This window comes from Marmota marmota, unplaced genomic scaffold, assembly GCF_001458135.2.
Source record: "Marmota marmota marmota unplaced genomic scaffold, marMar, whole genome shotgun sequence".
NCBI classification, from domain to species: Eukaryota; Metazoa; Chordata; class Mammalia; order Rodentia; family Sciuridae; genus Marmota; species Marmota marmota.
Window position 1 is genome coordinate 11,214,846 of NW_025999924.1, and position 23,439 is coordinate 11,238,284.

The window sequence follows — 23,439 nt, forward strand, 5'->3', positions numbered from 1 at the left end:
ACGACAAAAAAAAAAAAAAAAAAAAAAAAAAGCAGGAAACCTAGTGGTTCTGAAACTTTGCTTGATCTGCAGACAGCTTAGGGACAGAGTATCTCCATCTCTAAAGGACATGTTCACATGGCAGTTGTGAAAGCTGGGCCAAATCATCAATTTATCTTTTCTCAGGTTTACTATTTTACTCACACTCAATATAAAGTTCTCATGTGTTCTCTAGCATTCCTCATTCACTTTTGTTATAAGTGAGCAGAGCACAATATACACACTTCATTTTTCACATCCTCTTGGGTAAGCTTCTCAAGGTTATTAACACAATCAAGCTTTGCTGACAATTTCTAGATGCTAACACTTGGCTGGGATCTGTTTGTAACATCTGAAGTATTTCATTTTGCCTGGAGCATTATATTTAATTAAGTTTGTTCATTTCAGAACTGACCAGTGAAATGTTTTCAAACTTCTCATTATCCTATTTTTTTTTCCCCTGAGAGGTTTCATTTTTTCTGATACACCAGTCTACTCCCCAAAAGTTTTCCAAGAATTTTTCTTTATTCTGTGTTGTTTAGTCATTTGAAAGAATGTGATTATGATACTAAATGACTATTTTATTACCTCCTTGTCTTTGGGAAATCAGATTAGCACTGAAGTTATTTTCACTTAATATTTTCACCTACGATAAGTTAAACAGAAACACATTAACTTATATCCTAGCCATTAGACAAAGTTTCAAACATCAGAGATGGCATAATATAAAATATTAAATAAAAATATAAAAATTTTCAAATTGAGTTTGCCTGATAATTCAGATCATTCATCAATTTATTTTTTCACAGACATTGCCACTCATGAGGGACACCAATAGAACTCTGTGATAATATTTCTTACAAAGAAAGAAACAGAGTTGTAATTAAAAACGATTCTTCCTTTGATGTGTTCTGAATTTTATCAGTTTTCCTTAAGGAGGCTCTTTTCTCTGAGGGAGCAAAGAAAAAGAATGAAATATCATTTGTGTTCATAAAGCAATGAAAATTATCTTAAAATATTTTCTTTCCTTTGTATTATTTGGAAAGTGTCTGAGTGTAGCCAAAATGTTTTCTCTCCCTACCCCTCACTGGTGCAGAAATTCTCTCCAATAAATGCTCCCCTTCGTGCCACATATCCTTATAGTTGTGTTTCATTTTGTTTTTAGTTATACATGGACACATCTTTGTTTTGATTATTTATTTTTATGTGGTACTGAGGATCAAACCCAATGCCTCACATGTGTGAGGCAAGTGTTCTGCCACTGAGCCACAACTCCAGCCCCTATAGTTGTGTTTTATGAACAAAAAAATTTCAAAAAAGTATTGGAAATGGTCCGCCTACTTCCATATATAAGATTGTTTGTTTTGCTCAGTAAATCTGAACTTTTTTAAGAAGCAAAGGGAGTAGATTAATGAAATGGACTCTGAGGATTACTTTTCTAACAAAATCCTCAAGATCACTTAGTGAAATAATTTTATAATTAGAGTTTTCTTTTAGAAGGGCACTCTTCTTAACAATGGGTTATAACCAAGATAGCCAAGAGAGAAGAGGAAAAAAAAATATTTAACGAGTTTTTCAACAGAGACCTGTGCTGCTCTAAATTAATCCTCAGTGTGTGCAGACAATCTGCCCAGTAGCCCTCGGCTCCTCTGGAATCCTGCTTTATGTTCCTTCTGCCCCAGGAGGCTGATCTGCATGGACTGCATCCATATCATTGTCCTTCAGCTATGGCACAATGGGGATTCCCAGAAAGTCTACTTTCTATCTTTGTCCTTTGGATCTAAGATGTCTAAGGATTCTGGTGCAATTAGACCCAAGTTACTACACTAGACCTGATGTTCCCTTAAAATCATACCATTGCAAATAATCTAATAGTGGATGATAAAAATTATGGGTTTTTCCATGGGCCATCTGTTTGCTATTGGGCTTCTGATACAGGTGGGTATATTATTCTCATTTTAGAGGTTATGCAGTTGAATAAATTCATCTTACTAATTTGTGTCAAGCTCTCATTAAAACTGTAGATCAATGGGAGGGCTCTTTCCACTATGCTCACTGCTACTTTGCCCTTAAGATAAAAATCATAGCCAGTAAATAAGAAAATCTATGGTTTTCATAGCATCCAAAAGAAAAGCAGGTCACTCACAAAAGTTTCATTGTAAATAATCTGTCAACAAGTTAATGGATCAAATGCTGAATGCACAAGGTACCATGGACATACAGTATATTAATAATCATTCTCGATGCTATCACTGTGACATGGCTTATAAAATAAACCAGATCATCTTTTCAGTTTGTTTTTAGTAACTAACATAATGTATAAAAGCAATATATTCAACCCTTCCCTGAAATCCTTTCTGTGCCAGGCTCACAGATAAGGTGGGAATAAAGAGGGAAAAAGGGTTGGGCATCAAGGGGTGGGGTGAAAATTAGACTAATCTATTGCATCTATTATGGAGGAATGAAAAGTAATGGTTTTGTATTTTCACACAATTTGTTTGAAACAACTGTACCCAAAAATAACAATTCACTGCATTGACAGCTGGTATGATAAGGAATATGAATCTTAGAAAATTTTCATCATTGTCTTCTTCATTCACAGTTCAAAAATGTTTTAATCTATCAATGAAGTTCACAGAGATGGTTAAAGAGACAGTGCTTTACTTCAGGGCTATGCTAACAGCCATCTTTCTTCAGTTTTTCTAAAGTATTTAACCACAGGTTTTCTTTTTTTTATATTTATTTTTTGGTTGTAGTTGGACACAATACCTTTATTTTATTCATATATTTTTATGTGGTGCTGAGGACTGAACCCAGGGTCTCACAGGCGCAAGGCGAGCACTCTACCACTGAGCTACAACCCCAATCCTAACCACAAGTTTTCAATAATCATTTTTTCATTATGCTTAATGAAATAAAACAAAAGCATTAAGTTGGTGATAAGTTCAATTACCTGTTACCTCATTTGTGAAAAGACAGTAACACAAATTTGAGCATTTTCACTTACACAAAAAAGAACCGTGTGCAGACATGATCCGTATTTGGGACAACCCATATTTCCCCATGTTTGTGCAGGTCAGGTGAGGTGATCACTGTGAATGAAAGATAAAATTAAAGAATTATTTTACTCTAAAGGAATGCTAGTCCATTCCACATTACTATATTCCTTCTCTTTGAAATGGTGAAATGAGATAAACATCATTACTGTAGGTACATGTATGACGGCACATATGGTGTGATGCACATCGTGTACAATCAGAGAAATGAAAAGTTGTGTTAAAATTGTATACAATGAATCAAAATGCATTCTGCTGTCATACATACCTAGTTAAAATAATTAATAATTTTAAAAAATAAAATAAAAATCACGTACAACTCGGCATATAAAAAAGGGTTAAACCTAATTAGCTTTTAAGAAATGTGGTGAAAACAATGAAAGGCCAAGTAACAACTTTATGATCTGAATGAGAACTGGTGTAACAGGAAGAAAATCATTCATTTGGGTATCACTGAAAACAAACAGGTTTTCATATAAGAATTACTCTGAGAGCAACTTTGACAGTGGCTACTAAAGCTCCTAACAAAAGAAGAAGAAAACAAATTTTTAGCCAAAGTCAAATTTTAGAGCAGAACAAAGAAAACTACATGATCTTGCAAATTACTTATAAATTTTTCTGTCCTAAGTCCCAAATTAAAAGAATACTTTCAGTGTTGGAACAGAAAGACCTACTGGGTTCTCAATGTTTGGCTCATTTATCAAGATTTTCATCACACCATCAAAACATCAACTTAGACAGGAAGGTAAAACATTAACAAAGGAGATGAGCATGAATTTTATCTTTCTGATCAAGTAACATTTTGAAATATCTGCCAGGAATAAAATACAGCACTGCCTGAATTCTTGCCAGTGTTGCAATTTGGTTTTAACCTTTAAAATCTCTATGGTACACATTTTCCATCTGGGCTTTCTGAGATGGTCACAGGAAATAATGCTTTCTCTGTTCCATCATGTGAACTTAGTAAATATACTTGCATTCTTAAATTCAGATAAGATAAAGAAATAACTTATGGCACTTACCTTCACATAAGGCTATGCATTTTAAGTTACGGCTTTGCAGGAATTGGGATTGCTGTCCTTTTTTCTGTGACTAAATTCCAAAACAATTTAAAAATTAGAGTAAAAATGGGGCAGTCACCATAATGAAAAAAACTGTTTATCATTGAAAAAAAATAAATAATAGTCATAAGATGAGTCCAGGGAAGAAGGCCTATCTAGACTAGCACCAATATCCTTACACTCTTAATACCCAGCTATTTTTATTTTATCAATTTCTCTTCTCTACATAATCACTATTACTCACAAGATGACTGAACCAAAACATTTATAAAATCGGGGTTCAGTAGTCTCACAACATACAATGGGAACTCAAACTTTAAAGTCTTGCATCTTTATTTCCAGGTAAACAAAATTAGATTTGCACAATCTTTTCAAACAATACAATCAATCATTCCAGATCATGTAACTATCTAAAAATCAACTTATTTTTATAGCATCATTTACTAAGCCACAGAGGCTTCAAAAACATCTTATATAGAAAATCTGGGGTTTTCTCTTTTGCTTTCCAATACTATGTTAGCTATACTCCTTTTAATTTAAAATCACATTATTCTTCAAGATACTTAAAAATTTTTGTAGCATATACTGCTTTCTCTGAAATAACATGGGATTTGTGCTTACCCTTTTCTCTGACTGGAATGTTCCTTTCCCAGAAAGACACATAGTCCTACATTCAACATCTACAAGACTGAACTCAAATATCACTTTCTCAGAGAATCTTTCCTGACCCTCCCATATAAAATGCACACTTCTATAGCACAACATTAAATGTCTTGTTTTCCCTGATTTATTTTTCTATACTATCTATCATCCTATTTATATAAATATATTTTTAATTTGTTATTGTCCCCTCGGTAGAATGCAAGATCCAAGAGGACAAGAGTATTTGTCTGTTTTGGGTCACTGCTGTCCCCTAATGCCTAGGAAAGTCTCTGGAATTAGAGTGAGAGATCAATAAATATCTGTTGAATAATTATTTTATAGAGGCAGTTCACTTATTACATTTTTGGGTGAGTTTTATTCTTTTTGAATAATGATTACTTAAAATAATTTTTGTAGACTGAATAAGCCTGTGTATTTATGGAAGTCTTGCTGGCTAATGAGGCCACGGTTCACTAATTGTGCGCAGTCACTTGAGTCACTACAACACCTGTGATGCACTGCTGCTTTTACTGCTCGAAGCAGGCTCGTCCTTGGCTGACACCTTCTGCTTCTTGTTCATCCCTGAAAACATCAGCAAAATGATAATTTAAGGACAAAGCTATACGAGGAAGCTCAAAGTATAAATCATCTACGTTGTAAAATTCTACTCTAGGCAAAGGTCTGGTCACATCAGGCCAGACATGGTCACAATGGGATCACAAAGGAATAGCTGCTGTGCCCTGGAACCTGGAGTGGATGGCCAGAGGTCTGGGAAGTCCTGGGTGAGTTAGGAAGTAGGAATCTCAGTTTGTTTTGCTTTGTATAGAAAGCAGGGACAGAAAATTCTTTTGCAAATAATTAGAATAATCTTAAAATATAGTTTTAAAAAATTCTGTCAGGTGTGGTAGCACACACCTGTAATCCCAGTGGCTTGGGAGGCTGAGGTAGGAGGATCACAAGTTCAAAGCCAGCCTCAGCAATTTAATAAGACACTTAGCAACTCAGTGAATGGTTAAGTGCCCCTGGGTTCAATCCCCAGTGCCAAATACTACAACAATAAAAACTTATCAAAGATTTTTGTCTATGATAGTCAGAAGTCTTCACTTACTTAGTTAATGAATGATTTCTTACCGTGAAAGTTTAGAAAAGCAAAACCAAAATATTTATCTGTTTTGAATATTTAAATCTAGACTTATTAGAAACTGTTCAATTTTCTAAACCAAAAATTGAGACACCTAATGATTTCTGTTTGTTTCAATAAATGCCTTAAGGAGAAGAGCAAATCTGTAAAATGTATTTAACTCTTGCCCTTATTTTTTGTCTCATGTACCATCTAGAATTCTAGCTAACAGAACAGCAAAAATGTGCAGACGGGGGTGCAAATAGGCCTAGAATTTCAGGGAGCTAGGTCTGAGGGAAAGGCAACTGGTATCCAATGCAGGAGATGTTCCATCCTCTAACCAACTACATCTTGCCGTAGTGATTCTTACTGTGTAGGTGGTGGAGCACAACAACTTAGGATCAAATCCTGGGCCTCACACACACCAGAGGGGCAAGCACTCTACTCAACTATATTGCCAACCTCTTTCTCTCTCTCTCTCTCTCTCTCTCTCCAGATAAATGCATACAGACAAAATCTGACACGCATTCCCACAGTACCTCTCTTCAGTCTTCACTATTTAATGAGTCTATAGATCAGTATAAGAAGCAGAAAGTAACAGTATTTGATGATTTGTTGTGCTTTTTATTATCTATGTTAGGGTTTTATTTATTTATTTAATTGATGTTTTAGCTTTTCGTATTTAAATAAAATTTAGAGTCTGATTAAACTGTTTTCTTCTTTAAACTTTGGTGTTTTATTTCCTATCTCTATACAGTCTTTTATTTCCTGGTATTTATTTTCTTGGTGTTACTTTGGTCTAATATATTTCAAAGATCAGCACAACAGTAGTTCTCAGCCCGTACTGTAAGGCCACTTGCTGGTATCCAGTTCCCCAACTCTTCAGTACAGAATGGTTTGTAACTGCTCTGACTATGTGACTTTTGAAAATAGATTAGAAATGCTGTTTGAAACACATCTGTTGCTCTTAGGGCACTCTGGAAAGTCGAAGTAATAAATCCAACTGCCCTGGGCTCACCACATTGGACAGGCCACCTCTAGGAGCTTGGGGTGTTTATTCTAACCTATTCTTGGACTGTGAATGAGCACAACCCATCAGCTGGGCACCACACAGTGGACACTTAGCAGTAAAAGAACCATAAAAGAACCACCTGAGTAGCTCCTATGCCAAAGAAAGTAATCTATGAACATAAGGAAGTTGTTTAACCCCAGATTTAGGGTGGTTCGCTACATACATAGCAGTAGTTACTTGAATATTTTTTCATGACATTTCTTATTCTAGTTTTACTTTTTCCATTATCTTGCAAACCTGGATTTTTTTTTTTTTTTTTTTTTTTTTTTAGAGAGAGAGAGAGAGAGACAGAGAATTTTGTAATATTTATTTTTCAGTTTTTCGGCGGACACAACATCTTTGTTTGTATGTGGTGCTGAGGATCGAACCCGGGCCGCAGGCACGCCAGTTGAGCACGCTACCACTTGAGCCACATCCCCAGCCCTGGAACTTTTTTTTAATGTTTTCTTTCCATCTGCATATTCTTACATTTTTATCATTGCTGTTGTTTTAATACTTCTAAGTATAAATCTAGTTTCAAGTGTTCCAGTTTTATTCCTCCATCAGTAAGAAACAACTTGCTATGGTTGCAAGAGCATAAACTTATGTTCACATAAGTATTTTCTCCTATATCACAGGGATACCAAGACTTAAAATTTTAGGAAACATGTGAAAAACATCTCCTGAAAATGCATGGGCAGTAGTATGAGTGTGACAGCACTTAGAATAGTAAAGGAAAATATTCCCAACACTGAGGTTGTAGGGAAATTTTCATTTGTTACTTTAAAAATTCTATGGGATTTTAATCTCTTAATAATGAGCATAAGTGCTTTATGCTTAAATGTTGAAAATACAATGAAGCAATCATCACAAATTCTACCACACAAGAAGAGTCAGTGCTAACAATTTGGTAACCACACTTTCCACAATTTGAACTTACAGGTTCCCCCTCAGCACATGCTCCTAATCTATCCTCAAATATATTTTCTCCACGATTTCATCAAAATATTGGCAAGTCATCCTTTGAGCTTTGTTTTGCTTCTTTCATTTATCAAATGAATTTAATCTAAATATACCAATAAATTTCAATTGATAGTAAACTGTTCCTAGAGCATATAACAATAAGTAAATAAGAACTTAATTAATTGGAAGACAGAAATAAAATACAGCATTACCTGAGTAACCAAATGATATGCTTGACATTGGACTTAGATAGATTCCACTTCCATACATTGCACCATGAAGCTAAAATGAGAAGAAATGGGATAAAGGGAGGTCAGTCAATGTTTTAGATGATAATATTAAACAAAAGAAGGCAATCAGTTTCATGTTGGAACATTAAGTCTTAGAAAAATGATAGTGCTCCTCTTCCAAGGTCTAATTTGAAAATAGTACTAACATCCTTGTACTCTTAAAATGCAGAGTTGATAACTGAAAAATGACAGCCAGAGGAAAAGGAGACTTGATGAATGTGTTCCAACCCCTAGTGATAGTCACTTACATTATAAAATACTCAAGTGGATTTTTATGTTAATGAATCTAAAATTCCAAATTAAAACTAGCTGAAATACATGGGAACACATTCTGATTAGCACTCACATGCTAGTATATAAACAAAGTGCCTACTCAGATTTTCGTTATATAACAATTCCATCCCACTCATATTATCCTCTAAATTTTTCAAGTTATAAGGAGTTTCATTAATTGAAAATCTTCAATTGGTCTAAGAAATAATTAGAATAATGAAAGTCTTTCTTAACATCTGCTCTAGGGCCCTTATACTCTGTTTGTATGAACTGAATACTAATTCAATAAATGTGTACTGATGGACATTTATATTTAGTTGCATCACTTCAAATATCATTATATTGTGGTGATAATGAAAAATTCAGCTCTATCAGAGAGAGTGAAGTGTAGTGTGCATGAAGATGAGGACTACAGTCACATTATGATCCTGGTAATGTTGAGTACTGTGTTGGATTCTGAAAAGCAGGTATCAGATGGCTCCTTGACAGCCGATATCCACTTTGCCTATTGATACACTTTTTTTTTTTTTTTAACTTTTTTTATCCTTTGGTACTGTGAATTTAACCCAGGAGCAGTTAACCACTGAGTCGCATACCCAGACCTTTTTCAATGTTTTTATTTTGAGACAGTCACTTAGGGCCTTGCCAAGTTGCTATAGATGACGTTGAACTGGCAATCCTCCTGCCTCAGCCTCCTTAGCTACAGGGATTATAGGCCTGCACGACCGTGCCAGCTCCTACACTTTCTCCTCCAAAAGAATTCACACTAAGGCTGAGTATTCAAAAAACAAATTTTGGAATAACAGATATAACATCTATATGATTTTATTTTGTCATGATAATTTTTCTACTTAATTTCAAAGTGTGACTTAAACTGTTTTCTCATAGGAAACTCACTTTTCTTTTTCTATTCATTAAATATAGATCAACTTTGTGTCAGGTATTTTGTGAAAATGAACTAGTATGTATTAGAAATTCCGTACAATATTTGAAAGCTTACATGCCTCCCCTTTTACAAGACAAACACACCACGAGGATTGCTTACTGAATCTCAATACTAAAGAATCATCTTATTAAAGCATTCAGAAACTATACCTGCAGACGTGTATTAGAGGCAACAACCAGGCCATTCCTCAGGATGGAGTGCCAGTTTTCAATGTGTGAGCCACTAAAAAAACAAAGTATAGGAAGGAAAGAGCAAAACCAGAAAAATCAATGATTTTTTTAAAAAGTAGTTATAGTATAAGTCACGATGCCTCTCAAAGTCCTGATTTCCAAGTCAGTGTGTAGGTGACTATTCAAAATTCATAGTCAACTATTGATTCCCACATATTTCTGAAAACTAGGTGGAACACACCTCCATCAACATTAAGCCATACTCACTGAAATGCAAAGGTGCTTCCAAAGAGTTTTTTAGCAGCTCTAAAATTGGATTCTTTGGCTGGTGGACTGCTGAGAAGCAGGAATTGATGTGGAGTGTGCATAAACTTCAATTGCTGCCGTTTAAAATAATGATAAACAAAAACATGTCAAATTTAACACATAATCAGGCAGATGACAATTTCAAATTTTACTGGTTTAGGAGTTATCCAGTTTCAATATATAGTGATTTTACACTATTTCATTAAAAAAACTAATTCCTAAAATATATTTTAAAACCACGTGTAAATGATGAATCACATGGAATTACTTATATGACTGATAATTCTGTAGATCAACGGAAAAGACCAGACAGATAATCCAAAGTCACTTATATTTGGAATATATAATGGAATCATACTCAAAAAGATCTGCTTTCTAAATTAAATTTCTTTCCAAGACTTTTTATAATTGAATACCCTAAATGTACACTATCTATTCATCTGAGAGAATATTCTGTAGTTGGGAAGCAGAAACTTAAAAAAAAAAAATTAATTCATTATTTTAAAAGCACAAAAATTACCACTATGCTTTATTTGTATGTATTCTTAAGAGTGAAAATTACCTACATTCAAATATAGTTTTGCCCTTTGATCATGAAAAGAAAGCAAAATCTTTTGGATTAATTGCTTGATAAAACATTCTAATTGTTCCTAGGTGAAATCCCTTTCTCCTAGGAACATAGTTACACAGATTTTTATACAGACTTAAACACAGATTTGTACACAAGAAACAGACTGTTAGTACTACTTTCAGGTGAGAATCAGAAATGAAGTTAAGAGTCCATTAGATGTTTATTAATATTGTTTTCTAATCTTATTAGCCAAATGAATAAGAAACTGGAAACAACATCTTCTTAGACACGGGAAGGTACAATGTGCCAATATAAAACTAACAATAATTAAAAAGCACATTCATGTTCCTCTGATGAAACTCCAGAAAATGCTTTTCTATCACTGTGGAATAACTAAATTATATTGGATGTTTTTATTTGTTTAAAAGTTAAGCATCAACCTGAATTTGCATTTTGATATCTTAATTTGCTGAGGTTTCAGAGTGATTTCAAATGGTAATTTCAAACTGATGAATTAAGACTTAACCTGAGTCTGTCTACCTCTGTTCTTGGAGAGGTTGCCTAAAAATCACAGGCCTCATTTTCCCAATTATTAAGTTCTCCTCCCATATTGGTGTGCATATGTAAAGAAATTACTTACTTACCCTGTTAACTGGCAGTTTCACAATATGTGACCTATTACTTGAAATAACCCTGAAATTAAAAATCAGTCAGTTATAATATATGCCAAATATATTTAAAGTTTTTCTTCTGGGTTAGCAGGTGATTAAAACTTATTTTTGCTATGTCATACAATAAATTCCATAATATTTTCATTTAGTTACATTTGGCTTATTTCCTGAAATCATTTAGAGAACTCATGTAACAAAAAAGGTATTTTAATCTAAGAAAATATACACCAAGGAGAAGGAACTTAACAAAGATAGAATTTTTTAAAAGCAAAAACTTAAACATCAGCAGAATCAGTGTTTCTAGATACACAGTACTTCAGGTAATGACAATTCCTACAAACATTAGAGGCTGACACATGCAACTAATTCTTCTGCTTCTCTCTACATTGCCTAAATTAAGAAATGAGTTCTTGGGCTGGCATTGTGGCTCAGTGGCAGAGTGTTTGTCTCGCATGTATGAGGCACTGGGTTTGATCCTTGGCAATACATAAAAACAAACAAATAAATAAATGATAGATATATAAATAGATAAATAAATAAATGTATTGTGTCCATCTACAACTAAAAATATTTTTTTAAAAAAAAGGTTCTTATGGAGAGTCATTTGTTTAACTATTTGAGGATACTTGTGAGCTGATGTGTCATCATTCACATGAGTCAACATATTTAAACATTAAAGCTGAAAATAATTATGTATCTGGAAAAAAAAGATTGTTTTATGCTTTTCAGTATATAAAATAGTAAGGGGGTGACACTCTAAGCAAGACATTTTGATAAAGTTTTCTTCTCCCTGAGAGAAGAGCGATCGAGAAGCTGGAGCGACTGATCACAAGTTAACAGGCTAACTTCAGGAGGTTAAAAAAAACAAAACTATGTACTTGAGATTTTCACCTTTATTTTGAATATGATAATGAGAAAATTTAAACTGCAAAGGAGGAGACTTAATTTATCAGAATTTTAATAATAGATCATAACAAATAAAAATAAGAATCTTAACTTTTGTTAAGGTCTTATTATATTCTAAGGATGCATTATAAAAGTTCAACTAAGTGGCAATTAAATAATAATCTTAAGGAAGCCATATTCTTTTTCCTTTGCCAAATCTTCCTGGTTATAACATGGAATAAGAGTTCATCTTAACAAATCTCTTATAATTCTACATTTGTGTGACAATAGTGGGAAATCCTATGTATCTTTGAGGTTTCAAAGAGGCATGTACATAAAATCCTTATAAACCCCACTGTCTTTATGTTGCAAAGGAGAAATAAAAAGACAAATTATTTGAAGTGGATATCCCAGCAAGGTGAGTTCATAGCCCCTCTCCTCTCTATAGTCTGGTTCCCTTCCAGAATTCAGGCTGGACTATTTCTTTATCCCCCATCAAGCTCACACAAACAGTGCATCTTCTGTAGTGATCAAGCTGAGGGGTTAATCAAATCTACCCTGTCCTTGTTAAGGAAGCAAAATATACAAAAGATATTGACATCATTTTGAACAACAACAACAAAAAAATTAAAGTCCTCATTGAACTAGAAAATTAAGTGAACCAAAATGCCTTCAACACTTAATCACATCTTCTGAGACTATAGACAAACTGCTGTCAAATACATTGTACACCCTGATAGTGCATATGGCAGCATTTTCTTCCCCTTGTGATATATACATTTTAATTAAAGTGAGAGTCATTAAGACTCCTGGATTGTAAAATCACCAGATCTCATAGGCTTGTGGATCTGTAGCATTGCAAGGCTTATAAAATTGGCTACCTGTCCCCATTATCAAGAAAACAGTAGAAAAAGATGCTATTTTCATTAAGAGAAAAACTAAAATTTTATACCATTGCAGTAGGGGATGAGCGAGAGGGTCCTGTTTATCCATTTGCTTCTTGATTTCTAGATATGGAGCCTGGAAATTTAAAAAAAAAAAAAAAAGCCATTTTCCTCCTTGATTAGTCTTTAAAATTCATTCTTCCTTTTCTACAACAGGAAAATCAGACTGAACGACATGCCTACAGTCTAGTTAAAACTGAAAAATCTGTTGCCTTAACGTGGAATGTCAGCAATCACCCTAGTCATGTTCCCCAAGATGATGTCAACTTTGAACTTCCATGAGGCACAAAGGACTCACCTTCCACACTTGCACTAGACTGTATCCCTAAAGGATGGTTACCCCACCAAGACCCCTTGTTAAGTCCTGCTCAAGAAACTGCAATGCTGCAAATCACAAAGTGTACACCGGACCCACCCACCCTGCCAAACCATTTTCAGTAATTTTCATTTGGCCCTTTCCGTACCTTTCCATTTCTACATAATGCCCCTACTCCACTGTTTTGGTTCCCACTTTTTCACATCCTCATAGCCCCTTTTGGTTCTTTTCTTCTACCTTTAAAAACTTCAGGCTCCTTTGTCTTAACTGGAGATGAGCTCAACTTATGCTGCAGTCTCTCCCTTGCTGCAGTACTCTGCTGACAGTCTGTCCTGCCATCTTTAATACTTGTTTTTAACAATGACCATTTAATTTTAACTAACATTAAAGCAGAACTTGTGACAGCTACTCTTCATGCTCATACCTAGGGATATAGACTGAGATACGGATCTTTCATAAGAAAGCCATTTACAAAAGAACAATCCTTCTCTAAAATTAATTTACCCAAACAATTAACTATTTTATAGAACAAAGAGAGTTCTGTCTGTAACAATTCAGAGCTATCTATAGGACAGTATATTTTAGAAAATAGGACAGTATAATGTTATATTTATATATTTGAAAGATTTAAAGAATCTGATGCAATAAAATCTGACAGCACCTCTATGAAGTACACTCTGAAAGAGGGTGCAGCATTACTTTTTCTACCTAGGCAGCAAAGACACTGAGGCACCAAACAATTAAGCAGCTTGCCCAAGGTCACAGGCCACATTGTTTTAGAGCCAGTTATACAGCCTCTGACTTCCCAGGGCTGACTCCATCATCTACATTGCCTCCTATTAAAATAGCTTACACATGACCCAGAATACAAGAAGCAATTTTTGGCAGAGAGATGATTTCAGAGTCAGAGTTTGAGCTATTTTTTAAATCCAAGAATGATCTGGGTCTAGGGTATAGTATAAATACCCTATACCAAAGTCTTTTTCATGATTAAAAATGTTTAACTTTGTGTAGAGACACAGAATTAAAGTTCTTGGCCCGCCTTGTGGAAATACATTTTATTGTTTTCTTTGCTTATACAAATAAAAATTCTTGTTTGAAGAATTCAGGTAATATAGAAAGGTATGGAAATAGAAAAATACATGGGAGTTTTTAAGTAAATATCACTTGGAAATTAAAGGATCTCTTATTTACCATGGTCTGACATATACCTGCTGAATGAAGAGTGAATATTTGACTATATGAATAAATAATGATCAAAAGAACCAAGACTCACAGTTGGAAATGCAAAGACATAATTTTTGAGCACTGCCTTCAAATAGAGGAGTAGAGATGATGCTAGGTGAAGGAGAGAGTAATGCAAAAGCTCAGTGAGGCCTGGGGCAGGAATTATTTCTTCCCCAGAGAAAATCAATGGCCCAAGGTAAATCTCATCACAGGCCCACAAGGGTCAATCCCTCATGAAGTGCAAACCTTGTTTAATGGTTTGAATATGAGGTGCCCCCCAATAAACTGATGTAATAGACAATGCAGAAATGTTCGGAAGTAAAATGATTATAGGAGAGCTGCAACCTCTTCAGAGGACTGATTCATCTGATGGATTAAAAACTGGGTTTTAAATGTAGACAGGTGGAATGGGGCTGGAGGAGGAAGTCACTGGGGTAGTGCTCGTGGGAAATATATCTTCTCGTTCTCTCTGTTTTCCAGCTGCCACAGCTGAGCAGCTTTCCTTCACTCTGCCCTTCTGCCATGATGTTCAACCTCACATCAGGCCAGGTACAATGGAGTGGTTGGACCATGGACTGCACCACTGAAACCATGAGCCAAAATACACTTTTCTTCTTCCAAATTGTTTATGGCAGGTATTTTAGTCCAAGTGACAAAAAAGGATACTAACACACCTTGAAGCTCTATATACAAACTGTATACACAGTGTGTGTTGTTAATTTTCGGATTATAATTTTCTACTTACAATGATGAGTTTTAACCCTCTCACCAAATCTGTGTTGGGGAAAGGTGCTGATAATTCCATGGCAAGTGCTGGACCTATAACTGTTTCAACCAATAATTGTTTTATATACATAAAGGGGAAGACATACAGCCCAGGGATGTATCAGATCTCCATAACCAATCCTGATTCACTCTCAGGAAAATTTTCCACCAGAGCACTGCTAATGACAACACATATGAACTCACCCGGTCAAGGGAGTCTGGCATTCCAAAGAAGTTTTAGGTTCTGTGTTATATTGAAAATATGCATGCAAAATTTGCATCTTAAAGAATATTTGTTGTCATTTTAACATAAAAATGTTTTGAAATTACAACCATCAATTGAAACCGACATTATAGGAAGATGGTAATAGATTTCACCTCTTCTTTAAGTATCCCAATGTACCCTCATGTGCTCAATGCCCTTGTCTTTATGTGAAAGCCTAAAGGGTTATAAAGCATTAGGGTTATAATTGTGTACTTACCCTTCAAAAATCTCAGCATACGAATACAGTGATATAATTTAACTAAAACATTCTAAATACAAAACAATTCTTTTATGATTTTAATTATACCCCATATAATAGGGAAATCTACATTTCACTACATAGTCAGTACTCAGACATTTTAAAATATAATCCTGCCCACACATAATGAACTGTATAAGACCACAAGACAGTATACTTACTTGTGTCATTTCTCTGATAGAAGTTATGCTATCCAGTGCTTTCATTACTCGATCATAATTCTTCTTCTGCATAATGAGGAAAAAAAAAACAGAATTCAAGTAAAATCTTTTGAGAAGCTACATATCACTAGGGAAATACATTATTTGTATACATGAAGTTTCCATCCGAATCAGTGTAAAACCAATAATTGTTTTATATACATAAAAGGGAAGACTGTTATAAGATGGCTCAAGGATATAGGATTCATAATTAGAGTGAAGAAAAAAGAAAACAATGCAATTCTGTATACAAGGATAGAAAATCATATTTAGCTTATGGGTTAAGTTTTCAAAATACAAAAGCAGACATGGAATTCTTGAATCATGCTTTCACCACTAAAACAACAAGTAATAAAGTAAGCACAGAATCCTTCTAAAACATAAAAATCCACTTCAAATCTCAACTTATTTTCTTTTTTCTTTTCTTTTGATACTGGGGATTGAACTCAGGGGCACTTAACCACTGAACCACATCTCCAGTCCTATTTTGTATTATAGAGACAGGGTCTCACTGAGTTGCTGAGGCTGCCTCAGCTTCCAGAGCTGCTGGGATTATAGGTGTGCACCACCATGCCTGGCTTCTTATTTTCATTTGATTGGAATATTGTTACCCAAAAGAGTACAGGACAGGGCGCATGTGACTCCTCTGATAATTCATTTGTAAGCATAAGGTAAATATGGGCACTGCTGCCACTTCAAAACAAAAGCAAGTTCTTCCAGGGAAATATTATGTAGTTGTTTCTATAAAATGAATAATAATTACTAACTATAATTACTAATAATAATTACTAACTAGTAATTTTAGTCCTCATGCAATTTGAAAATTTTATTTCAGAAGGATTCTGCCTATTTCCCAAAATATTTAAAAAATATTTTTCTTAAGAAATGTCAACAATATCAGTATGAACTGGCATTATATAGCTTCCAATAACCTTCAGATAACTGAAAAGGGAGAGGAGAAAGGGAATAAAGGAATCAAAGTTAAATAAATAAATAAATAAATAAAATTTTAAGGCCTAGAATTTTTCCCTTTCTTCATGATCCTTAAAATTAAATGAGGTTACATAAAATCAGAATCCTCCCCCCAAACACTTCAATGAATTTTAAGAAACTGTGGATCTGCTTGATGACATAGGACATTCAGAGAGAAAGAGAACATCTCTTTTACTGTTACCAGAGTTCTTGATGTGTTACGATGCCTACTTACCCTGGGGTTGAAGGCCAGCATCTGAGGATCATTAGGATCTACCACAGAAGGATATGGCTCGAAAATGACAACTTTTCTAGGAGATTCCAATGCAGATCTACACATGGACACCAGCAGATCTACCACCTTAAAACACACCCATGAGACAGTTACTTTCCTTGAGGTTTCTGCAAGTGTTTTGCCACTGCTTCTCCCTCTCACTGGTTGCATGAGTTCATCAGAAAGCCCAGGACTACTACCTATCTCTCACACCTGCAACTCCTGACTTTAAACCAAATTTTGCCAAACTATAACTCTCAATTTAAAATAAAAAATGTGCCATTTCTAATTACTGATATTTTCATAAGCCTTTGTTATGATTATGAGTACATATTATCTGCTAGCCTTGTTCAAGGTAAAGACAATGAGAAAAAAAGACTAGTCCATAAGCAGGTGGTGTGTACAGTCTAAAGGAGAAGATGCATATTAAAAACTCAGTTAAAAGAATATATGCTTCAATAGAATTTCTGGTACTTTTAAAAACAATAAAAATAAAATAGGTATTTAAGAACAATGCAGAAGGGAGTGCTGTCTTTCGAGGTCAGGAGGGAAAAAATGCCACTATCTGGAGAGAAACTGTTCCAGCTAAAGGAAGCCACACAAAACAGGAAGTCTGGCATGCTCCAAGAAGAGCAAAATGCCTGACATCATCAAGGTTCTTCCTACTCTGTCAATGCCTACTAATGACTTTTGATTTGCTTTATTCCTATATTATCCATGATCCATTTGCTCAATTTACTAAGAGGCAGTACTACACAGTAGCTAAGCTGGCTCCCCTCCATAGTTCCCCAAACAATGTACTATATTTCCAGTAACTGGATATAGAAAACTGATACTATCTAAATGAAAAACATAGACCTGAACAGACGCACCTAAACACAGACATAAGAAAGGAAAGCTATTTCTAGAGTTTAAATGCATAACAGGATATGGACAATTTCTGATTCCCATGTTTCTAGGAGGGATGTTATGACCCAATATCAGTTGTGTTCATTGTTGTTGTCTCATGTATTCACAGAATATACCCATTCATCATAACATTCAGAATTTCCAGTGACCTAAACTAGTTAGCAACCCTGCACAAGTACACAGACATATACACCCACAAAACTCATTCAAAAAACAGATATGTAACATCTAATGTTTCTGACACACTATTCCAAACAAAGAACAGAAAACTGTTGAAGTAGAGTAGGATTTGGGGGCCTGGAATGGTAATTGCATGGACACTGTTGTCCCAGCCCAGGCTCCTGCAGTGGTGAGGAGCATCTCCATGTCTCCTAGAACTCCTAAGAGAGAGCACCATCAACTGCAGGAGTCAACGGATGCAATGAGAATAGAGACAGTTTTTTTGTGTGTTATTTTTTTTTTCTTTTTAAACTATAGTAGTTAAAAGAATGCTCTCTTTTAATAGAATAACTAATTTATATTGAATATTAATATGTACAGAAAATCAATCAATTGATTTGTTCAAACACTTAAGTTTTCTAACTACCACTAGATATTTTAAAATCCACTTCTATTTAAAAACCATTATTTTTAGAAATATAATGATGAGGAAAGTGTCACCTATTGTTTTGTTTAACTACCCTAATTTTAGCATGACTTAATTTCCCTTTAATTAATAACTTACTATTTCTAGTTTTTAATTGTTTTATTTGAGGGAACTGTTACATCTTGAAAAATATACAAGTTTTAAGTGACTATTTGAGGTCTTCAGGTTTTTTTTTTGTTGTTGTTGTTGTTGTTTTTGTTTCCTACTAAGGATTGAACCCAGGGGTGTTTTACCACTGAGCTTTTTATTTTTATTTTGAGATAGGGTCTTGCTAAGTTGTCTAGATTAGTTTTGAACTTGAGATCCTCTGGCTCAGCCTCCTAAGTCACTAGGATTACAGTCATGAGCTACCAAATATTTTTAGTAACTATGTGCATAAATACATGTAAATCTATGATATAAATATTTTTTGATATACCCCACTAGTTAAGGGTTTGTCAGTATTAAAATTAAAATATCTTTTAAGGATTCCTGGAGCCTTTAATATATAAAACAGTACATGCGAGGTGTAGGGGAAATATCAAGCTGTATTTATAATATTTATTTTAATTATGAAATCATTTTTTTCAAAATATATAAAATCATTGTTCTACTGTGGTAGTATTTTTCATTTATGATTGATTATATTAAAAAATATCATCCTTAGTGTTTCATTAAGTACAGGGCTAGGTGCTTAGGCTATCAATGTTAATTATCTACTCTGAATCACCTGGTACAGGGTCACCTGTGCAGGAAACATCCCATACTTAAGCAAGTATATGCTGCAATAATATTCTTCCCACCCATCCCTGTGAAGTTCATAAATGAAAGATTGGTAATTCCCTTTACAACAGCTTCCTGTCGATTTTTAATGAAGCTGAATTTTTTCTCATGTTTCGTTACTAACTATACATCCCTTTTGTGAATTCATGTTCATTTTCTATTCAACTCTTATGGCCCTATGTTTTTCTTCTCAAAAAAAATTCAGCTTTTATATAATTATGCTTGTGTAAGGAAAGAGCTTTTTCATACTTTTTTTGAGGGTGGGGGTAATTGTAGATTGAACCCAGGGGTGCTTAACCACTGAGCCACATCCCCAGCATTTTTTTTTTTTTTTAACTTAGAGACAGGGTCTTGCTGAGTTGCTTAGGACTTAAGTTGCTGAGGCTGACTTTGAACTCAGGATCCTCCTGTCTCATTCTCTCCCGAGCAGCTGAGATTATGGGCATTATTTGAAGGGTGGGGTAGGAACCGGGGATTGAACTCAGGGGTACTCAACCACTAAGCCACATTCCCATCCCTATTTTGTATTTTAATTAGAGACAGAGTGTAACTGACAGCATGACAGAACCTTGCTTTTGCTGAGACTGGCTTTGAACTTGTGATCCTCCTGCCTCAGCCTCCTGAGCCGCTGGAATTACAGGCATGTGCCACCACACCCAGCTCTGGATACTTCTTTCTTAATGTTCACAATTTCTTCAAGTGAAGCACATAACATGAAAAAGTATGGTAATTCCTTTAGGATTTCCAATAACAGCATAAATGCACAAGCCTAATACACCGACTCAGGCAGGCATGCTACATTCCTCTAGTATGCATATCATTTTCCCAAACATTCTAAGTTATTTGGAATATGATTTTATAAATAGAATAAGAAAGAGTCAAACAGATTTTCTCCCATATTGTTGGTCCAGTGTGTTTATTTCACTTACTACATAATTCTTCATCAAAAGAAGATGTGATCCCTCTTTTAACATATATTAAATGTATTTATAATGACTGGGTTTGGGGATAACCTAACATCCTTTTCTTTGCCAATAATACTGTATTTTATTTAAATTTTATAGCACTTCATAATAAGATTTAAGAGTTGGCCTAACCTCTCTTAATTAACATTTATTAATTCTTAATGTTTTCAGTTTCTTCTCATACATGAATTGGTAATTTAGTTACAATCTACATGAAAAAAAAGACAACTGAAATTTTCATGAAGTTGCATGAAGTGATAATACATTTTGGCATCCTTATGACTTATTCTTTTCCTTTCTAGAAACAGCTTGCTTCTTTACTTCCAAGTTGTTCCTTTAATTTTTCTTCCTATCTCTTATATCCTTCTTGAAAACAAATGCTCTCCTTTTATTTTGTATTCTTCCCATTATCTTTTAAGTTCAGTTTTAAATAAACAGATTTCCAGTTTATGGCAGTATAATTCTACAAATGCGTTTTACATAAAACATGTGCAAACATTTCAGTAACTCAATTTCACCCTGCAAGAATTACAATAATACTTTAAAGAAATTTGGTTTAATTTCTCCCCTTGGCAACTGCAAAATGTCAAAAACACACAAGATGATAAGAGAAAATTTAGTCTTCATCTAAAAAATATCAAGTGCCAGTTTGCATTCAACAAGAAGTTCTTGAAAATTTCCCACAAAAAGTAAGCAGAATGAAGATAACTATTGGACTACAACAAATTTTTTGAATCAAAAGAAGGAACAATTAGTATCAGTTAGTACCTGAGCTCCAGTTGCTATTTCATCAGCAGCTTCATTCATTACTCCCAAGGTTTGAAAAGCAAATACACACAGTTCTCGTTCACATACAGTAGGCTAAAAAAGAAATGGGAATTGATTACAGTACTTTCCATTTCTCAATTTTAAAATTAGATTAATGACTGTCTACATAATAAATGGAATGTTAAAAAAAAAACATAATGTTTTGTTTTTAAAAAAATACATTCTTAAATTTAGGTAATAATTAGTAGAATCTTTTACTAATAAAGAATTGTAAAGATATAAGAAATGATCAATTTCAATTAGTTGTAGTCACTTTCATTTCAAACAATTCAGCAATAAATGAAAATATATTAAAAAGCGAAGTCCGTATCTCTTACAAAATTCGCATTTGACTCATGAAATGCATGTGTGTATGTGTGTGTGTGTGTGTGCTGATAGGCCTTACACATGCCAGTCAAGTGCACTACCACTGAGCCACAGCCACAACCCCATGAAATGCATTTTTTTTTTAAAAATAAATACTAAGGTTAAGATGATAAAATAAAAACAAGATTATACACAAAAGCTCTACAAGACAGATATACAATGGAGAACTCCTCTTTTTCTTAAGAAATTTGTTTGCAAGAAATAAGCATGACTCTGTTTACTTGCTACCCAGCTCTTGAAAGACTGGTTTTGTTGCAAAGACTCTGGACTTCAATAACCTCCTGAAGTCAACAGCACTGAAATATGCATTCTGCAATTACTTTGGAAAAGTGCTCATCTTTCAAATCTAATATAGTGTCATCTCTTTGATTTATCTTATCTCCCTGGTTACACTGCATTAGGTAGCTGATGAAGCCTAACAGGATGCAATCCATGGTGCCTCTCCACAGCAGACAAAAGACATTTGTTATTGCCACTGTTCCTGTGCTCACTGCTTTTAGAGGACGGCTTAGTCTTTTGCTTAGCTAGTGGGCAAGTATGGTGCCACTCTGAACATCTCTGTTGAGAATGAGCCTCTATGTGTGGCTTTACGGATAGAAGGGCTGAACACTCACAAACATTTCTGGTTGACTCTCCCCTAAAAGAGAATGTTAGAGGAAAACGGAATTGATATATTTCCCTTGTCAGCCTTAAAAATGCAGTCTGGTTCCATTTCAGAAATATCGGGACTGTGGGAGGAAATTAATTTGAAAAAGGTCTCCAGACACAAGCTCTACACATTGCCATATATATAGAGATATAGATAGATATAGATAGATATAGATATGGATATACACACAGCAGGCTTTTCCATTCCACTTCTTTCTCCTCAACTTCAATGTGTAACTTAATCTTCTATTTTGGCAGTGTATGTACAGCTATGTGTGTATATTACAACCTCAATTTCTCCCAAGGACATTAGGCTATTTCTTTTGTTCACTTCATGAGGCAAAGCACGTAGTCTGATCAAAAGTAACAGCACTGATCATTCCTGATTATTTACTTTACCCTCAAATGTATATTGATGAATATCAAGGTAATGCTTAATTAGTGACATGAATAATGATTAGTTTCTTTTGAACATTGGACAATCAACTATACTTTGTGATCATTAAAATATATGTCTAAATATATGTGTGTATGATAACACATGTGTATATAAATATGTACACACATACATTCCAGAGAATATAACAATAGAAACTTCAGCACCAAATTATTTCTTTTACTGAAATATAATACATCACTATAGTAGATTTATAGTTAATTTTTTAAAAGTTAACACAAGGGCGGAGGCTGTAGCTCAGAGGCATAGCACTTGCCTAGCATGTGTAAGGCACTGGGTTTGATCCTTAGCACCACATAAAAATAAGCAAAGGCATTCTGTCCATCTACAACTACAAAAAAAAAAAAAAAATTAAAAAGAAGGCTGTGACAGTTACTCTTAAAAAAATAAAGTTAACACAAAAAAATTTCAAGGACATGGGGGAAATTTTAATAGACACAGCTGGTTTTACATATCTCTGTCATAACACATTATTGCCAATCCTGGGTATTCAAGAGTATTCTGACTTGGTCTCTTATGATTTTTAGCAATTTCACTAAGACATCCCTATTCTTTACTTTTCAGGGCTTCCTATAATGCTTTCATCTGTTTAATCCCCTCAGAGACCTGTTTA

General features: G+C 34.4%; 1 protein-coding gene across 1 annotated transcript in view; it reads right to left on the reverse strand.

Moving 5' to 3' along the window:
* Positions 1–23,439, reverse strand: part of Parp8 (poly(ADP-ribose) polymerase family member 8) — a 177,573-nt gene that overhangs the window by 6,023 nt on the left and 148,111 nt on the right. Inside the window, exons 14-24 of the mRNA XM_015497364.2 lie at positions 21,296–21,388; positions 17,207–17,332; positions 15,961–16,026; positions 12,976–13,043; positions 11,112–11,160; positions 9,858–9,970; positions 9,570–9,642; positions 8,124–8,193; positions 5,286–5,359; positions 4,097–4,166; positions 3,026–3,110 (exon numbers count right to left, since the gene is read on the reverse strand). Of these exons, the coding sequence (XP_015352850.2) occupies positions 3,026–3,110; positions 4,097–4,166; positions 5,286–5,359; positions 8,124–8,193; positions 9,570–9,642; positions 9,858–9,970; positions 11,112–11,160; positions 12,976–13,043; positions 15,961–16,026; positions 17,207–17,332; positions 21,296–21,388 (887 nt within the window). The remainder of the gene's footprint in view (positions 1–3,025; positions 3,111–4,096; positions 4,167–5,285; positions 5,360–8,123; positions 8,194–9,569; positions 9,643–9,857; positions 9,971–11,111; positions 11,161–12,975; positions 13,044–15,960; positions 16,027–17,206; positions 17,333–21,295; positions 21,389–23,439) is intronic.